General features: G+C 42.1%; 1 protein-coding gene across 1 annotated transcript in view; it reads left to right on the forward strand.

Moving 5' to 3' along the window:
- Positions 1-278: 278 nt before the first annotated feature.
- CYP19 (cytochrome P450, family 19) overlaps positions 279-18,535 on the forward strand; it is a 32,207-nt gene continuing 13,950 nt past the window's right edge. The window contains 3 exon segments of the mRNA NM_001123000.1: positions 279-423; positions 3,618-3,768; positions 18,275-18,429. Of these exon segments, the coding sequence (NP_001116472.1) occupies positions 279-423; positions 3,618-3,768; positions 18,275-18,429 (451 nt within the window).

The raw sequence follows: 18,535 nt of genomic DNA on the forward strand, positions 1-18,535 counted from the left end.
CCAAGCGTCTAAACGAACCTGAGACTCTACCAAGGTCAGAAATGCTGCACTTCAAGCCAAAAGATCTCTCTTGGGCTTGCTTGTTTTGACTCATAACTATAAATTTGTCTTGTCTAAGTGTCCAATCATATTATAAAACAAAGCGCCAATCTCTACGGTACAGCATCCTCTGAAGCAATAGGAGTCCTAAATGTACATTTTGGGGATTTTCTAATTTTTCCACTCTTCTGATCTCCACAGGACTTTAAATTACTTCCCCTGAGATCAAGTAACACAAAATGCTTTTGGAAGTGCTGAACCCAAGGCATTACAATGTCACCAGCATGGTGTCCGAAGTTGTGCCTATTGCCAGCATTGCAATCCTGCTGCTCACTGGATTTCTTCTCTTGGTTTGGAATTATGAGGACACATCCTCAATACCAGGTAAGGCAGTCATCTATTTGTGCATCTAAGTAGATTGTTTCCTTGGGCTTTTGATACACGAGGGTAAAGGCAATTCTACAAAACGACAAAGAGTAAACCTGGGGAGCTGGCTGAAGTCCACAGCATGTAAGCAAATGAGGACTCAGGTGAAAAAATGTTTAGCCAATTATCTGCACATGTTTAATGAAAACATTAAAACAATACCTCAGATAATCTCTTCCAGGCTACACTTTGCTTTGGTAAAATCAACTTGGCACAAGTATCCTTTAAAATAAGTTTAAGATGGGGACAGCAAAGTAAAATTCCAGGAACTTATTTTTCTTTTGATTCAAACGTTCCGACTTTGCTCTGAAGGTGAAAATGTTTCTGGAATGCCTTCTGTTCCCCTTTCTGTCTCACTCCCACTTTGCCTCAGCCATGTCCCCTGCCCTCTCCCTTCTCAAACTTATTCCTTCTCTTTATCCTATTCCTTATTTTCTTTTATTCTTGGATAAGGTGGTGATGTTGATGCCAACATAAGAGCTGGATGGGTCCTGGATAGTGGAAGAAAAATGGGGGACTACTATCATTGTCTTGAAAACCTAAAAACATCTTCAACAAGCTCTGTGGACCAATCAAAAGTAGAGTATAATATAGTTATCCAGATAATTCCAGTAGAAACATCATCACTCTACACTGTCATACTAGCTCAGAATTCTCAGAAATATCAGACTACTTTTTAATTTTCAGGGAAAATTCCTCATAGCAAGCGTCTGTCTCCAGTCCCATAAGATACTTGATAAGGCTTTATTTCAAAAGCATACTCATTACACACCTTCAAGTGTGGGCCTCTTTGCACAGTGATGGAGAGTGGGAGTGTAGGGCTGCTGCAAAATGCCCTGGGCCTGGATTCTTTATCATTTTTGAGAGAACGGCCTGTCTCTCTTGTTTGATTCAGCCTGGTATTTTAGGTTACTTTAAATGCCCAATGTAATGGAATGCTTAGTTGGTTTTCTTCTCTACTCCCTGATAGGAGTCTGAAGGAAGACTGTGCCACGGTCTTTAGCTCATTGAGCCCCTTCTCCATCACTGCTCCTTTCTCACTGGATTGTCTTCCCCCAGTGGGCACCCAAGTCAGGGTCCATGAATGGTAGAGGTGAGGGAGGGGCTATTTTTAACAAGTCGCCCCAGAGGTTTGCATTGCAGGTGATGGTAGAACTCCCTTGGAGCTTTGGGGAGGTGGGGGGAGGCAAGCACAGAATGAGCATCCCTGAAGCTCTGGACCAGGAGCCCAAAAGTGGCAGCTCCTCTGTCTACCACCTCTGGGCTGGGGACATGAGGCTGTCACACACTGACAGTCTATGACACTACCACGTAGTGCTGCCGTTCTCAGCCCTGCCTGATGTGGATCCTCACGTGGACTTCTCATTTTCCCAGGTGGTTTTCCTGAGCAGTCAGGGTTGAGAGCCACAGAATGGAGCCCAACCCTTTCATTTGATAGAAAGGGAAAGTGAGCACCCGAGAGGGCCTCTGCCTGGTCCAGGTGGTATGAGTAAGTGCGGAGCCAATCTCTTCTGTTCATAGGTGAGGGGTTAAAGCCCCAGAAGAGAAAAGGCTTCCCAGCATCTCAGCTGGAAGGAAAGTGCGAATAGGGGGAGCAGGGGAACCACCAGGAAGTCCTAAATCCCAGGTGGATGTTCATTTTGCTACTAGGGAGCTTCTATTGAATAGTTCCATGTTTTCCCTGGGGAAAGGTAAGGTCTGTTTAGAATGCTCTAGTTCTAGAACCCTCTAGGCCAGATCCCTCCAATCACCAGCTCTCTGGACTCTTGAGTTTTGTGCATATGGGGAATCTCAGGGTCAGTGGAGCCAAAGAGTTGAGAAGGTACAGTGAGCCAAATTCCTCAACTTAACAATTTTCAAAGCAGTTTCACACCCACTTTCTCTTGTGAACCTCTGGGCACTCTGGTGAGGTAAGTGTGTTGATCCCTACTTTGCAGATGAAGAAACTGAGACATAAAGAGGCCAGCAGTCCACAACTAGTAGATGCTGAAGCTGGGACTCAAATCTAAGCTTCCTAAACCCACATTTACTAAGAGGCCCTGTGTTATCAGGTCATGGGGACAGGGGGTCCAGGAGTGTGCAGAGGTGGCACACACAGGCAGAGGGCACAGTGCCAGGGAGGGCCGTAAGGGTTGGCGAGGAAAGAATCAATCCTACTTGGTGATTTGCAAGCTTCAATTTGGGGAAACTGCGCCAGTTCGCTGATCTCTGACAAGACTATGGTTACGTGGCGCCTGGCAGCTCTCCCTTCCCCAAGGTTACAGGGTGATGTCTAACCTTGCACATGGGCCCTCTTCCCCGGACCCTCTCTCTGCCCTGTGCACCACATTCTTTATAGGAGCACTGGGAAAAAGGCATGGTGATACAGTCTCCTTTTGCCCATTAAAAATCTGTTCTACATAAAATGCACAAATAAACATGCGACCACAGATCAGAACAAGAAGGAGGATGCTACAGGATCCCAGAAACTCCTCTTGTGCCTTTCCAGTTATACCCTCTGTCACCCCAGAAGTAAATAGCCTTCTACTCTATAATGATCACTCCCCTGCTTTCTGATAGATTTTGCACCTAATTTCATATTCTAAACAATATCCTTCTCTAAACAATTATCTGCTCTTGCATGTTTTGGCAATAGGAATCCTATATTGCTTACTCTTCTGTCTCGGTTCTTGCCTTACATTTTTGCCTGTGGGTTTCATTCTGGTTGTGGCATGCAGCTGCAGTTCATATAGTATGCAGTTACATGAAGATCTCAGTGTTTAGTCACCTATTCTACTGTTAATGGACTTTTGGGGTCTCTTCATTTTGGGGCTATTGTGAACAAGTCTGCTATGAACATTCATGTGCACAGGTTTATTTTGTCTAATGAGGTTTAGCTTAAGATTCTCTTCTTAAACCAGTCCATTCAGACTGAAATGATTGAGACCGAAAGGAATTGGTGTGGTGTGGACTACTGTTTTACTTGTAGAGCTGTGAAGAGCCTCATGTTAACTTGTGTTGTTGTTTTAATTATTTTGTATGTATGACTCACCTGTATACATTAGAAATGTAAAAGGACATTCGGATTTATACAAACAAGAACAGCAGTATCTTAAGCAATTGCTCTTTTGAGTGGTACTGAAATACTGATTGTGATCTGATGACTTTCCTAGGTCCCAGCTACTTTCTGGGAATTGGGCCCCTCATTTCCCACTGCAGGTTCCTCTGGATGGGGATCGGCAGTGCCTGCAATTACTACAACAAGATGTATGGAGAATTCATGAGAGTCTGGGTATGTGGAGAGGAAACCCTTATTATTAGCAAGTAAGTCTCAATAATTGGAGAAATACCTTAAAAATCAAGGTTGGGATATTTCCTATTAAACAGCAAACTTATTTTGATATTTTGCCATCTTTGTTTCCAATGTTTTTACTACTTAAAAAAGGTGAGTGATTTCCAGGTAAAAATCTAACACTTGAGACAAACAGAATAATTGGGTTTTGCTTGAAACTTGAGCTGTATATAATGAATTCTGGAAAGACTGGAAATTATTCAAAATATCTCTGAGCAGGGAATGTGGAAACAGAATACAGATGATTTGGTTTTGACAAAACACTTGAAGGAAAGGTGTTATCTTTTATACTTCCCTAAAATTTTGGTCTTAACTGTAGAAGTAAGCATGAAAACAAATGAACAGCAATAGTAATAAAAAACAAGTACCTGAGGAGAGCGGAATTCTGATTGCATCAACTTGCTGATGTGTTTCTAATGCCAACAGAAGGGTAGACAGCAGACGAAGAAAGTATTCTTCTCTTTACCGAATGCTGCTATCCTAAGGTGACTGTCTGTCAGTGCCCCAGTAAAAGCAATGGTATTCTCCTGCTCCGTTACATTTTCCAGAAAGCTTCGGTAGATTGAGTTCACTCCAGTGTTAACAAAATATGGATCAACTAAAGAACTAGCTTTGTGAAATATTAGTTTTCTCACTGACTGATCATAGAAAATGAAGAGTTTAAAATAAAGCACATAGATGTTCAGCTACTTTGCTACAATTTTAGCAAAGCTAACTGCCAGAATGTCTCATTAATGAGATTTTATATTTATAATCCCTGACAGAAACTAAGACTGACCAGGGTGTTTACTTATGTATTAGAATTGTTTCTTCAGATACATAGACTATTGCCCAGAAATAAGTGAAGCATTTCTGGAAACTACATTGGCTTTTTTCATGCCATGATATTATATATCATTTCTGAAAATACCATGGTAAACATAAAGCCTGAATACTCTGAACCAAATACTTGAAAGAAGGGAGGAGGGGAGAAAAAGATGTTATCCTTTCAAATATTTCTACCTATCCAAGAATGTTATTTTGAACCAAACTAATTCCTCAATTGTTGCCTGGGTGTTTTCCCATTTCATTCAGTTTGGTATTGTGAGAGTCTTAACAGTAACTAAGACAGACCATGTTTATATAACTAAACATGTTTATACAGCTTCAGTGGAAATGCAATTTGGGGTGGAAATGTCATTTCACTGGGTTAAAATCAAACACCCCAGTACAGTGGTTCTCAGACTGTGGTCCCCTGACCAGCAGTAGCCACATCTGGCTTTCCATCCTTGGTCCCTCCCTGACACTCTAAATAAGAAAATGTGGGGTTGGGGCCCAGGGATCTTTGACCATGAGCCCTCCAGGTCATTCTGAGGCACACTCCAGTTTGAGATTCACTGCTCTAATAGTGAGAATATAAGTGCCCTTGGGTTTTACTCCTCTTGGTGTATTGAGCTCTGCTCAGCCAAACTTAAGTGAATTTGACATGTTCTCATTTTCAGAATCAGTACTTCACTCATTTTTGCAGCCAATTTTGAGTCTCAAAATTGTCCTGGAACAGATGACGATTGAACTTGGGGGACTGGGACACTGCCTCCTGCTCTTTGATCTCCCAGGGCAGCAAGCTGCCTTCCAGCCCTCCTCAAGTCAGCACCTGCCTATCACTCAGATACAGATGAAGGGACCCACAGGATAGTTATCCAAAAGCATGACACCTGCAGCTCGGGATCTAGAGCAGTGCTTCTTGCCCTGGCTTCACATCAAAGTCACCCAGGGGGCTGTTCAACATCCCAATGCCAAGGTCACATCCCAACTTTTATAATCTCTTGATGGGGGGACCCAGGCATTGATGGTATTTAGAGCCCTCCAGGGCTCTAAATTTCAATATGCTGCAGAGCTGGAGGGAGGAGAGGAGGTAAGAAGCTTCCAGGACAGAGGGCTTTTCCCTTCAGTATGGGGAGATACTGAAGCAGGTTGGAGTGGATTTGTCTAATTTTTCCCCCAAAGTCTAGGTCAGGTGGTGGAGGTGCAAGACTAGACCTGGAGGGAAGAATGAAGCATCTGAGAAATGATCAGATGATCAGGACAGAAATATCTCGTAGACAGTAGACACTCAGATCCCCAGATAAATGCCCAGGAACCTCACAGACAATTCCTGAAATAGGATCCTTATCACAGCATGTGGCATCTGACCAGTCTGCACCTTACAGGAAAGTGACCTTACCATCCCCCAAACTGTCAGGTGCTTACTTCACACTGAGGACACAGACAACAGCCACCTGCCTGCACCCAGCTCCATCCCTGCTCTCCCAGTTCTTGCCCTGTCCTGTCCTCACAGGCTTTTCTCTGGTTGGAGTCTCTGTGTTCTCTATAATTGCCTCTGAGCCGCTCGATTTTGTTGTTAAGGGCTGAGCTCCCCACAGGAATAGGATGTGTTTGTCCCCATCTCCTTCCCTCGCTGCTCTTCAGATCCTCCCAGAACTTCCTGTACCTCTTGAAGAGACCCCACTGGACCCCAGAGAGCTTTTTCTTTGAATAATATGCCAGGCCTTTTCTCTTCTGAAAGTTTGATATCTGTCATCATTACAACTGTGCCGAGATTATGGCCCAACTTTTCAATTCAGCTTAGTTCTGAAGTGGTGAGGGCTGCAGAACTTTGGGTGGGAGATGTCAGGCACCAGGGCTGCTGGGCTTCTGCCTGAGCAGCGTGGGGCGGCAGGGGGAGGGCATCTGATCATCTGTAGGTAAAGTGTGCACAATTCCCCAGGCAGGGGTGCTGTAAATAACGAGGGGCCACAGACACTTCATGCCATAAGTATATATTGGTGTTTGCAAGAATATCATAAAGAAGAATGTGGGTAGCACCAATAAGGGAATAGCACTTAATACACTAACTGGGGTCAAATTGGCCCATCTGCTACCAGTCTAAATACTATCTATCGTTATAGTGTTTATATATCTGTTTTAATAGTGCATAAATTTATCCCCATGTTGTGGGATTTTTATAGTAAAACTCAGATAGTTCCAGGCAAACCAGGATGGTAGCCCACACTATTACCAGGTAGATATGTGCTGTATAGAAGACGAGGTGGGTGGAACATCTTTTGGATGGGGAAAAATCAGGATTCCATTTCAGACATGTTGACTTGACTTGCCTAGTACCACTGAATGGGATATTAAGAAGGAGGTTCTGACCGTTCAGACTTTCCACTGTACTCACAAACTAGCAATGGAGCTGAGGAGGAGAGCCAAACAGGAAAGGGAAAACCAGGAGAGTGTGGTGGTCTGACAGCAATGCACGTCAGGGAGGATGGAACTGTCAAGTATTCAGATAGTGCCACAAGGCTAGACAGAGATGTGAGCATTGCATTTAGCACCAGGGAGGTTAAGGGTGACCTTGACAAGGGGAGTTTCAGTGGCATTCTGGGGGCAAAATGTGACCACTCTGGAAAATGGGGAGAGAAAAATTGGAGGTGGCAGGTACAAACTCTTCAAGGAGTTTGCCCTAAAGGAGGCAGAGAAATAGAATAAGGCTGAAAGGGGTATTTGGTCCAAATCTTTTTGTTTGCTAAGATACAAGATACTATGACATGTGTGCTTTGATGGTAATGATGAGTCACAGAGGAAAACCATCGATGCAGCAGAAAGGAGGAGTGCGCCAGGTGAGACGACAAAGAGGTTCAGGTGACAGGTGGAACTGGCCTTGAATAGGGACCTGGAAGTTCATCCCCAGTAACAGAAGTGAAGGTTGAACATACGGGCACTGATCCTGATGGTTGGACTTGCAGAGGTTTTAGTTGCTTCTGTTTTCTCATTAAAATAGGAAATCAAGTCTCTCTCTCTGTGTTAGTGGTGTCCAACTCTTTGCGACCCCATAGACTATAGCCTGCTAGGCTCCTCTGTCCATGGGATTCTTCAGGCAAGAATACTGGAATGTGCAGCCATTCCCTTCTCCAGGGGATCTTCCTGACCCAATCAAGTCTGTAGCTGAGATTAAAGGTGAGGAAGTAGAACAGTGGAGAAGAGAGGAGGCAGGATATAACAGTCATAGAGGAGACAAGAGCATTATTGGACTCAGAAAATGTACTAGAATGGGCAACTGCACCATGGGCTCATTTGAATTTAACTGCGACTTCCCCCTGTGTGTGTGTGTGTCTTTGTGCATGTATGGTTTTACCCTGGCCCCATTCAGCTGCCAGATGCAAGCAGAGTAATCTAAGAGTTGGCTTTAGCAGGGCTGAGATTTTACCAGGGATCCAGGACAAAGTAAGCAGAGGTTCAAGGAGGTGAGGATGCATGACAGGGAGACTATAATGACAAAGAAGAAATATTTTTCCACCTTTCTAGTAAGAAAAGTTCAAATGAACAAAAAAGTTAGGAGGACAGTCTCCCTACTTTTTGCCCCCTGACCTTGACCTTCTGAAGAGACCATGTCAGTTGTCTTACAGGATGCCCCACATTCCATAGTTCTTTCATTGTCTCATTATGGTGTCATTGAACATACTCTTCTATTCCTGGTATTGCTTATAAACTGAACACTAGGTTTATAAGCTCAATTCAATTCAGATTAACTGTTTTATAAGAATATTTCCCTGTTTAGTCTTAGATACTTCATATTACATCATAATCAAGAGCCCAGGGAAGGTAGTCCCATATTATGAATACTAAATCTGATCAGCTTAGGGTGGTTGCAGTCAGGTCTCTGTTATATTCATTTTCTCTTGCAGTGACCTCAGTATTACAGCTGCATAAGAATATTAGAGGGCAAAGGGCAGAAAAAATGTGATAGGATTGATGGAGTGTGAGTGACAGGCACAGAACAGGTCTACAGGAAGCAAGTGTTTTTGAATGTTTGGTACCAGTTGTTCCATTGATTGTCTCCCCATATTTCTAGTACTCATCAGTCTTGAACCTCACCATGGGTCTGTGAGTTCTTTAAACTCAGTAGAGTTTTTTTGTTGTTGTTGTTGTTTTTTTACCACCTAAACTTCTTTTTTACCACCTAAACTGACTTCCTGGCTACTTTTCATTCTGAAGAGACAAAAGATTTGCCTTCTTTGGAGATAGCTTTTGACTTCAGTCATGTTTTGAGAAGAATAATAACTCCAGGGACCAGGCGTCTTAAACTACCCAGTATCCTTTCTGAGCCTGGGGACTCTGGTCTCTTCTCAGTGGTGAGAGACCCTCACTTTCTCAGTCAGTCAATCAATGTAACATCCCCCTTACCTAGTGTTATAGCTGGTACAATTATGGGAAGGAGGTCTCCTCTGTCCTCCTAAATGTCAGGAGAGCTCTGGGCTGATGTCCTGAGTGCCTCACCAACCTTCCCTTCTTTGCTCTCCTGATTTACTCTGGTTAGATAAAACCAGCCTACTTCTGAAAAGTGATCTTATTTTAAACTGCTTGTCTTTAGCCACACTTTCCTTGCTGTGTGTATCACCTCTGTCTTGCCCGTGTGTGCATGCTAAGTTGCTCAGTCGTGTCTGACTCTTTGTGACCCTTATAGACTGTAGCCCGCCATGTTCCTCGGTCCATGGGATTCTCCAGGCAAGGATACTGGAGTGGGTTGCCATGCCCTCCCTGAGGGGATCTTCCCAACCCAGGGATCGCTTGCACCTCCTGCATTGACAGGTGGGTTATTTACCACTAACACTACCTGGGAAGCATTCTTTGCCAAGTTAGAGCCTCTGTCTCAGCATAAGTAAGATATTGGTGCCCCTTAAAGAACATATTGCCTTTAAATGGTAGTTCTTTATTAACCAGCATTTAGTTGGATTAATTTGGGATTTCTTATTCTCTTTTTTTAAACTGATGAGGTAGTTTCTCAAAACATGGAAAGACCAATATCTTTTATGAAATATGCCAAAGCTCTAGGAGTCAGAATAGAAAAATACTGTTCTGCCTGTTTCCTAATTAAAATGTGAATACTAGTTTGTGAATAATAAGGAAATAAATTACTTTCTTTAATTATAGAATGAGGAGGGGGAAGGTGAGAAAGCTAGAGGCCTAAAATCTTTTAATTAATAAGAGTTTCAGTCCTTTCTATAGCATGATATTTCCACACAGGACAAAGTTTGGCTAGTTGGTCAAACTAATTCCCTGAAACACAAATAGAAGCATCTGGATATTTGGTTTTTTGCTTTTATAGTTGCTAGGAAGAGAAAAACTTACCCAAAACTTAGGATAATTTGGTTAATATTATCTGGGATTAAATCAAGAATATGTGTGACTTAGAGAGTATTTTGGTTTGAAAATAAGATTTTGTTCCTAAAATGTATATCAAGTAAATTCATTCATATGATAATTCTGTTTTCATTTCATAGTACTGCCATTATTTCAGGGGCTTTCTTTTAAAGTTTAAATGGGTACTTGAAATCCATCACAGATGTGCAGGTTTGGCTAGTACTTAGCCCACCACCTAATCTACTCAGCTGGAGCTGAGCTCCTTTGGCCCAGGGTCTTCTACGGCAATGTGTTCTCACAGGCATTCACTGAACAACCTCATTAGAGATAAATCATCCTTTTAGGAGCCAACTGCAACTTGGAGAGAGAGGAGCTAATGAGATGACCACCCTAGCCCACTGGAAGAATAAATGCATAGGGTATAGTAGCCACTCCCAATCTTTGAGTGTTGTCTGTTCAGAAAACAGCCATAGTAGGAGAATTTGCAGTTGAGAAACAGAATTTTAGTATAGAAGGAAGGAAGAGCCCAAGTAGTAGTGAGTACATGAGAATCTGTACAATATCAAGCACACCAAAATAAGGGAGAAAATAACATCTAAAGTAAAGCTAACATCAGAAATACGTTATGCATCCAGAATTTGCACAACTGAGCACTGTGTGATTCTTTCCAACTTCTATCCCCTGCACACCAGGAAAAGTCCAGATTCTCCCTCTTTTGCAATGTCAAAAAGATGTTTATAAATATATCCTAGGGATTTCCCTGGCAGTCCAGTGGTTAAGACTTCACCTTCCAATGCCTGTGGTGTGGGTTCTATCCTTGACGGGGGAGCTAAGATCCCACAGGCCTTGCAGCCAAAAGAATCACAACATAAAACAGATACAGTATTGTAACAAATTCAATAAGGACTTTAAAAATGGTCCACATCAAAAAAAATTTTTTTGTTTAAAAATATATTTACTTTCCTGTTATAATGTGCATATTTTCCTTTATTCTTTTGCTCAAATGTTTGATCCCTTTCTGATGTCATGATCTGTGTCTCTTCTGAACTCCACTCTGGCCTTGGACACATGGAATAGTGGGAAAGCTTTGGAAGGTCTATTTTAACTTCCCTAGCGCTAAGAGTCGGACACGACTGAGCGACTTCCCTTTCACTTTTCACTTTCATGCACCGGAAAAGGAAATGGCAACCCACTCCAGTGTTCTTGCTTGGAGAATCCCAGGGATGGGGGAGCCTGGTGGGCTTCCATTTATGGGGTTGCACAGAGTTGGACATGACTGAAGTGACTTAGTAGCAACAGCAGCAGGCTTGAGCAGGTTGGCTCTTCAGCCCCAAATTTAAGGGTTATATCATTTTAGCTCTGCCTACGGCAGCTCCTCACCGAAGCACACAAAGTGGGCATCTTTTATACACATTCTGGCTCCTGTCTTGTAAATACTGCTGAGACTAATACCAGTTCACCCTGCACTGACTTTCTTCATGTCTCCAGCAGCTGCACTGCAAAAAACCTCTACTTCTCTGTTCACCACTCTGTCCCTCTTTTTAATTCCCAAACTCTGCTTCTTTTTTCTGATTATCTCTGTGATAAAATGGCTGTCAATCTGAAGATACTCAAGTGGAAATTTTTTGAAGTTTCAGAAACATATAGGGAGGAAAGTCACTCTGCTATGCTTATGTGTTACTAAGATGGATTTACACTTGGCCACATGATCCACATATAAATACTGAATACTGTGACATAAACTCTGTAATCTGAAGAGCCTATTGTCCTGCCCTACAGAGGGGTCTGGGTAACAAGCTCAGAACAGCTGTGCTAACACAGGGAGGTGGAAGGTGGTACATGAGACCTAAGGTTGGTCCAGCAGTTTGTGTAAGCTTTGTATAAGGTGAGATTTATGCTGAGTTTTTTTTTTCTCTCTCTCCTCTGATGGGCAAGGCTGAGTGAGGTGGTAATCCTGTCTGCTGATGACTGGGTTTGTATTCTTGTTTTGTTTGTTGTTTAGATGAGGAGTCCCGCACAAGGTGCTACTGGTGGTTGAGTGATGCCGGGTCTCGTATTCAAGCGGTTTCCTTTGTTTGAGTTCTCACTATTTGATACTCCCTAGGGTTAGTTCTCTTTAGTCTAGGGTCTTGGAAGTCAGTGCTCCCACTCCAAAGGCTTAGGGCTTGATCTCTGGTCAGGAACGAAGACTCCACAAGTGGTTTGTTATGGCATTAAGTGAGGTTAAAATAAATACCCCCAAACAAGAAACCAAAGATGAATCCCAGACAAATGGCAGTTATAAAATCTGCCAAATAATAATTATGATAATGGGATATACATATACATACACACCCATAAGCAAAATCAAAACAGTCCAACAAAAATAAAGTACAGTAGATTGATCTGGTGAACAAAGGAAATAATTATATCTACCAGTTAAGAACAAAACTAACTAAAGCACAAGCTGGAAAAGAAAACTAAAGCACAGTGCCAAGTGGGGAATAAAACAATGGAAACAAAACTAACAAATACATTGGGAAGAAAGGAAAGAAAGAATAGGCATGCAACATTAAATAGAGCTAGATAAAGAAGAATTATATATATTAAAGATTAACTGCAAGGGGAAAAGAACATTAGGAAAAGCAAATAAAAGGATAAATGTAGAAAAAATAATAATAGGTTTTAAAAATTAAAATTAATAAAAGAGGAAAAAAAGGAAGAAGGGGGAAAAAAGGCAAACTCCATTGAACTGCAAAAACCCAATGGAGAGGCAGAGGTTTATAACAACAATAAAAAATGTGACTGAGGAAAAAAAAAGCTCAAAAGCTTAATTAGATTTTATAGTGTCAATAAAATCAACAACTACAACAGAGGGGGGTGGGAAGGGAAATAAAAGAAAAAAAAAATCCAAAGAATCTACAGAACAGGTCAAAACATAAGAATAATAAATGTTTTTCTTGAGTCACTGCTGTCAGAGTCCTTTCCCTCTCTGGGAGTCATAGTCCACCTCACCTCCCTAGGATGCCCTCCAAAACTGTGCTGTTCTCTGAACCTGCTGTGGGGCAGGTCAGATTCTAATTTGGTCCTATTCCTGTGTGTTCTTTCCTCCAATGTCCACAGCTATCAGAACTAGTGCGTTTTCTTTTGTGGGAGCTCTCAATGTCCTTTTATATATTCCATAGACACAGAGTATGCCTAGTTGATCGTGTGGATTTAATCTGCAGCTTGTACAGCTGGTGGGAAGGTCTTCTTCCTTAGCCACACTGCCCCTGGGTTTCAATTGTGGTTCTATTTCCACCTCTGCATGTGAGTCATCCACTGGGGTTTGCTCCTGAGGACTTGGGTCTGTCTCTGTGAGGGCCAAGTGTGGAGGTGGTGCAGCTGCTTGGGTTGCAGGGGTTCTGGCAGCACCAGGTACTCAGGGGATTTGGCAGCTAGGACAACAGGAAATATAGAGCTCTAGAAGGGTATTGCAACCAGTATTGGCCAATACACTCCAGTATTCTTGCCTGGAGAACCCCCCTGAAAGAGAAGTCTGGCAGGCCACAGTCCACAGGGTTGCAAAGAGCTGGACATGACCGAAGCAACCCTACATGCTTAGACGCAAGACTTTTTTTTGCCTGTGGCAGCTCTGCCCCAGTAAGGGTGGGGAGTGAAGGTGGCGCAGCTGCTTGGCTTGTGGGGACCCTGGCAGCACCAAATGTGCAGGGACACAGACTGCTTCCACCGCAGGAGTTCAGGCCCTATCAGAGTCTTTTTTTGAGCCTCTCGTAACTGGCAATCGGAAGGCATCTTTGGCCAGTCTTTCTCCATAGCTCTGCCCATTCAGGCACTTAGAGGGCTCCCTTGCCTGGGGTCCTCCTCAGTTGTTCCACACGTCAGGCACATAGACATGGATGGGGTCCTATCTGTAGATCGGCATGTCAAGCACTTAAAGGGGCACCCTGGATGGGGTCCTACTCTGCAGTTCAGTACATCAGGTTTTGATGGGCCAGCCTCTCTATTGTTCAGCTGTGGATGCGAGTTTTGCATGGTTCTATATATTATTTTTTGCTGGTCAGGTACTCTTGTCTGCTCTCAACTGGTGTTCTGCATGCATTTCTATGTCTGAAGGTGTATTCCTGATGTATCCGTGAAGAGAGATGTACTCCACGTGCACCTACTCCTCTGCCATCTTGTCCTCCTCAAATTTTTTATTGAAGTATAGTTGATTTACAATGTTTTGTTAGTATCAGGTATACAGCACAATGATTCAGTTATATATATATACATATATATACTTTTTCAGATTCTGTTTTCTTATTTGTTGTTGTTTATGACTCTTTATGACCCCATGGACTATAGCCCAGATGCTCCTCTGTCTGTAGGATTTCCCAGACAAGAATACTGGAGTGGGTTGCGATTTCCTTTTCCAGGGAATTTTCCTGACTCAGGGATCGAATCTGGGTCCCCTGCATTGGCAGGCAAATTCTTTAGCACTGAGCCACTAGGGAAGCCCTGTTTTCCTTATACATTATTAAAAAATATTGAAGATAGTTCCCTATGCTACACATTAGGTCCTTGAGGGTTATCTATTCACATATAGTATTGTGTATATGTTCATCTTAACCCCCTTTCACCTTTGGTAACGTTAAGTTTGTTTTCTAGATCTGTGAATCTCTTTCTGTTTTGTAAACAAGTTCATTTTTATCCTTTTTTTCCCTTTAGATTCCACATATGAGTGATACCATGATATTTTTCTTTGTCTGGTTTACTTACTATGATAATCTCTAGGTCCTTCCAGTTCAGTTCAGTCGCTCAGTTGTGTCTGACTCTTTGTGACCCCATGGACTGCAGCACGCCAGGCTTCCCTGTCCATCACCAACTCCCTGAGCTTGCTCAAACTCATGTCCATCGAGTTGGTGATGGCATCCAACCATCTCATCCTCTACCGTCCCCTTCTCCTCCTGCCTTCAATCTTTTCCAGCATCAAGGTCTTTTCCAATGAGTCAGTTCTTTGCATCAAGTAGCCAAAGTATTGGAGCTTCTATTGGACTATTGGAGTATAGGTCCTTCCATGTTGCTGCAAGTGGCATTATTTCACTCTTTCTTATTTCTGAGTAATATTCCACTGTGCATATGTACTGCATCTTCTTTATCCATCCATCCGACAGTGGGCATTTAGGTTGCTTCCACGTCTTAGCTATTGTAAACAGTGCTGCTGTGAAAACTGAGGTGCATGTATCTTTCTGAATTATGTTTTTCTCCGGACATATGAATAGGAATGGGATCATTCGATCATAATGAAGCTCTGTTTTCAGTTTTTAAAGGAACCTCCATACTGCTTTCCATAGTGGCTGCACCAACTTATTTAATACATTCCCACCAACAGTGTAGAAGGTTTCGTTTTTCTCCACATACTTTTCAGCATTTATTATTTATAGACTTTTTCATGATGGCCATTCTGACTGGAGTGAGGTGATACCCCATTGTAGTTCTGATTTGCATTTCTCTAATAATTAGCAATGTTGAACACCTCTTCATGTGCTTGTTGACCATCTGTATGTCTTCTTTGGAGAAATGTTTATTTACCTCTTCTGCCCATTTTTTAATTGGGTTCTTTGATTTCTTAAAATATTGAATTGTATAAGCTATTCGTGTATTTTAGAAATCAATCCCTTGTTGATCTCACCACTTGCAAATATTCTCTCCCATTGGTAGTTTGTCTTTTTGTTTTGTTTATGGTTTCCTCTGCTGTGCAAAAGTTTTAAATTCAGTTAGGCCCTATTTATATTTATTTTTATTTCCATTGCTCTAGCAAACACATCCAAAAAGATATTACTATGATTTATGGCAAAAAGTGACCTTCCTATGTTTCCCTCTAGGAGTTTTATACCAACAGTGTCTGGTCATACATTTAAGTGTTTAATCAATTTTTAGTTTATTTTTTATATAGAAAGAAAGTGAAGTTGCTCAGTCATGTCCAACTCTTTGTGACCCCATGGACTGTAGCCTACCAGGTTTCTCCGTCCATGGGATTTTCCAGCCAAGAGTACTGGAGTGGGTTGCCAATTCCTTCTCCAGGGGATCTTCCCAACCCAGGGATCAAACCTGGGCCTCCCACAGTGTAGGCAGATGCTTTTACCATCTGAGCCACCAGGGAAGTTGCTTATATAGTATAGAGAAGGTTTTAATTCATCCCTCTACATGTAGCTCTTCACTTGTCCCAGTACCACTTTAATTAAAGAGACTGTCTTTTCTCCACTGTATATTCTTGCCTCCTTTGTCATAAGCTAATTGACCATAGGTGTATGGGTGTATTTCTGGGCTTTCTCTCCTGCTCCATTGATCCATATGACTTTTGTCCCAGTATCACACTATTTTGACTACTGTAGCTTTGTAGTATACTCTGAAGTCAGGAAACCTGCTTACTCCAGCTCCATTTTTCTTTCTCTAGATTACTTTAATTACTCAAGGTATTTTGTGTTTCCAAATTAAAAATTTTTTAGTTCTAGTTCTGTGAAAAATGTCATTGGTAATTTGATAGGGATTATGCTGAATCTGTAGATTGCCTTGGGTAGTATAATCATTTTAACAGTATTCAATCTTCCAATCCAAGTACACGGGTATATCTTTCCATCTGTGTTGTCTTCAATTCAGTTCATCAGTGTCTTTAGTTTTCAGAGTACAGGTCTTTTGGCTCCTTAAGTAAGTTTTTCCTAGGTATCCTATTTTCACTGATGTCATCGTAAATGGTAGTGTTTTCTCAATTTCTCTTTCTGATCTTTCATTGTTTGTATATTTTTGCAATATCCACGAATCAATCAGTGTGATACACCATATCAACACATTGAAGAGTAAAAACCATGTGATCCTCTCAATAGATGCAGAAAAAGATTGACAATAAAAACTCACCAGAAAGTGGACATAGACGGAATCTATGTCAACATAATAAAAGCCATACATGAAAAATCCACAGCAAACATCATACTCAATGGTGAAAAGCTGAAAGCTTTTTCTCTAAGAAAAAGACAAGGATGCCCACACTTGCCATTTTCATTTGCCATAGTTTTGGAAGTCCTAGCCACAGCAATCAGAGAAGAAAAATAAATAAATTCAAATTGGAAAAGAAGTAAAACTGTCACTTTTGGAGATCACATGATATTACATAGAAAACCCTATCCTTCAATTATTAAATTATTTAAATGATTTATCTATACTTCCAATGCCATAGCCTAACTTATAAGCAGCCTTAATAAAAGAGCTTCTCACCAAAGCGAGCCTCTCTGCAGAAGAATTCTGTACCGCTGTCCTATGAAGACAATATTCTCCTCACATGTGGAGGCCCCATGATGCGTTCAGCTAGAATTTTAAAAAATTCTATAATACTCAATGTCTTATCATGCCTTATTCTACTGAGATTGGAGGTAGGAAGCAAGCCCTGGAGGAGATCTGTGGGGAGGGGGCTGCCTCCTTCCTACCTACTTGTTCTAAAGGCTGAGACTAGGTTGTAAGAACTGGTCCAGGAGCGAGGGTAGAGGGCAGAGTAGTGGAAGAAGAACTGAGGAGTTGATGGAAGCCTAGCCTATTGGCAAAGTCCCAGGGATGCCACATCAAGGGCTATCTAATGGATCAACATATCCTACATCTTGGGAGAATTCTGTGACCCTCTAGACCCTGGTGATTCATGATGGAAGCAGAGCCCCAAGAGAACTGCTGTCATCACCACAGAGAGCCTTCCAGGTCCACCCAAGTCAGTCAAGCTCAAGGTAGAGGTACCCAGGTATATCCTTCAGTCCCAGAGTGATACCCCTGGAGGGACCAGGCCTGATTAGAGACTCTGGGGAATAGGTGGTACAAGGCAGAACTGCCGCTTCCAGACTGAAGTAATGAGACTTCAAATATTCCAGCATCTTCCAATTCTGAGATTCACTTCTGTGGTGGGTGGTGGGGAGGGGAGAGAAGGGCACCATCTGGAGTGAGGCTGCTTCAGGGCTGGAGGCTCTTGGAAACATGGTGGTGTGGAGGGTGCAGTTTCTTACAGCCTTGCAGCTTTGACCACATTAGTGGGTAATATTTTAGAGACTTGGTGTTAGAGAAGAAGAACAAATAACTCTGTGTGTGTTGTTTGTTGATCTTTAGTGATGCCCAAACAGAGAGCTAGTAGGTAGAAATGTTTTAACTGGAGGAGGAGGTTATTGTGCTAACACAAATACTTATTTAATCTGAACACTAGAAATCATGCATTTTTGTCTAGATCAAGTGCATTTGCTACAAGAGCCAACAGGTAGTCAAACTCATCATTTTGAGTTCTTGACCCTTAAAAATCAACACCAAGTTTTGCTTTTGCTGCAGATCCTCAAGTATGTTCCATGTAATGAAGCACAGTCACTACATATCCCGATTTGGCAGTAAACTTGGGTTGCAGTTCATCGGCATGCATGAGAAAGGCATCATATTTAACAATAATCCAGCACTCTGGAAAGCTGTTCGACCTTTCTTTACAAAAGGTATTCAGGTGCCGGGTACATTCTGCTGCTTTGTCTATGAACATGTCTGTTTTGAAATCATTTTTAACTTCTTCTGCTTCATAGTCTTAAAATGGTTACAGCTAAC

Source organism: Ovis aries, chromosome 7 (genome assembly GCF_016772045.2).
Source record: "Ovis aries strain OAR_USU_Benz2616 breed Rambouillet chromosome 7, ARS-UI_Ramb_v3.0, whole genome shotgun sequence".
Lineage (NCBI taxonomy): Eukaryota > Metazoa > Chordata > Mammalia > Artiodactyla > Bovidae > Ovis > Ovis aries.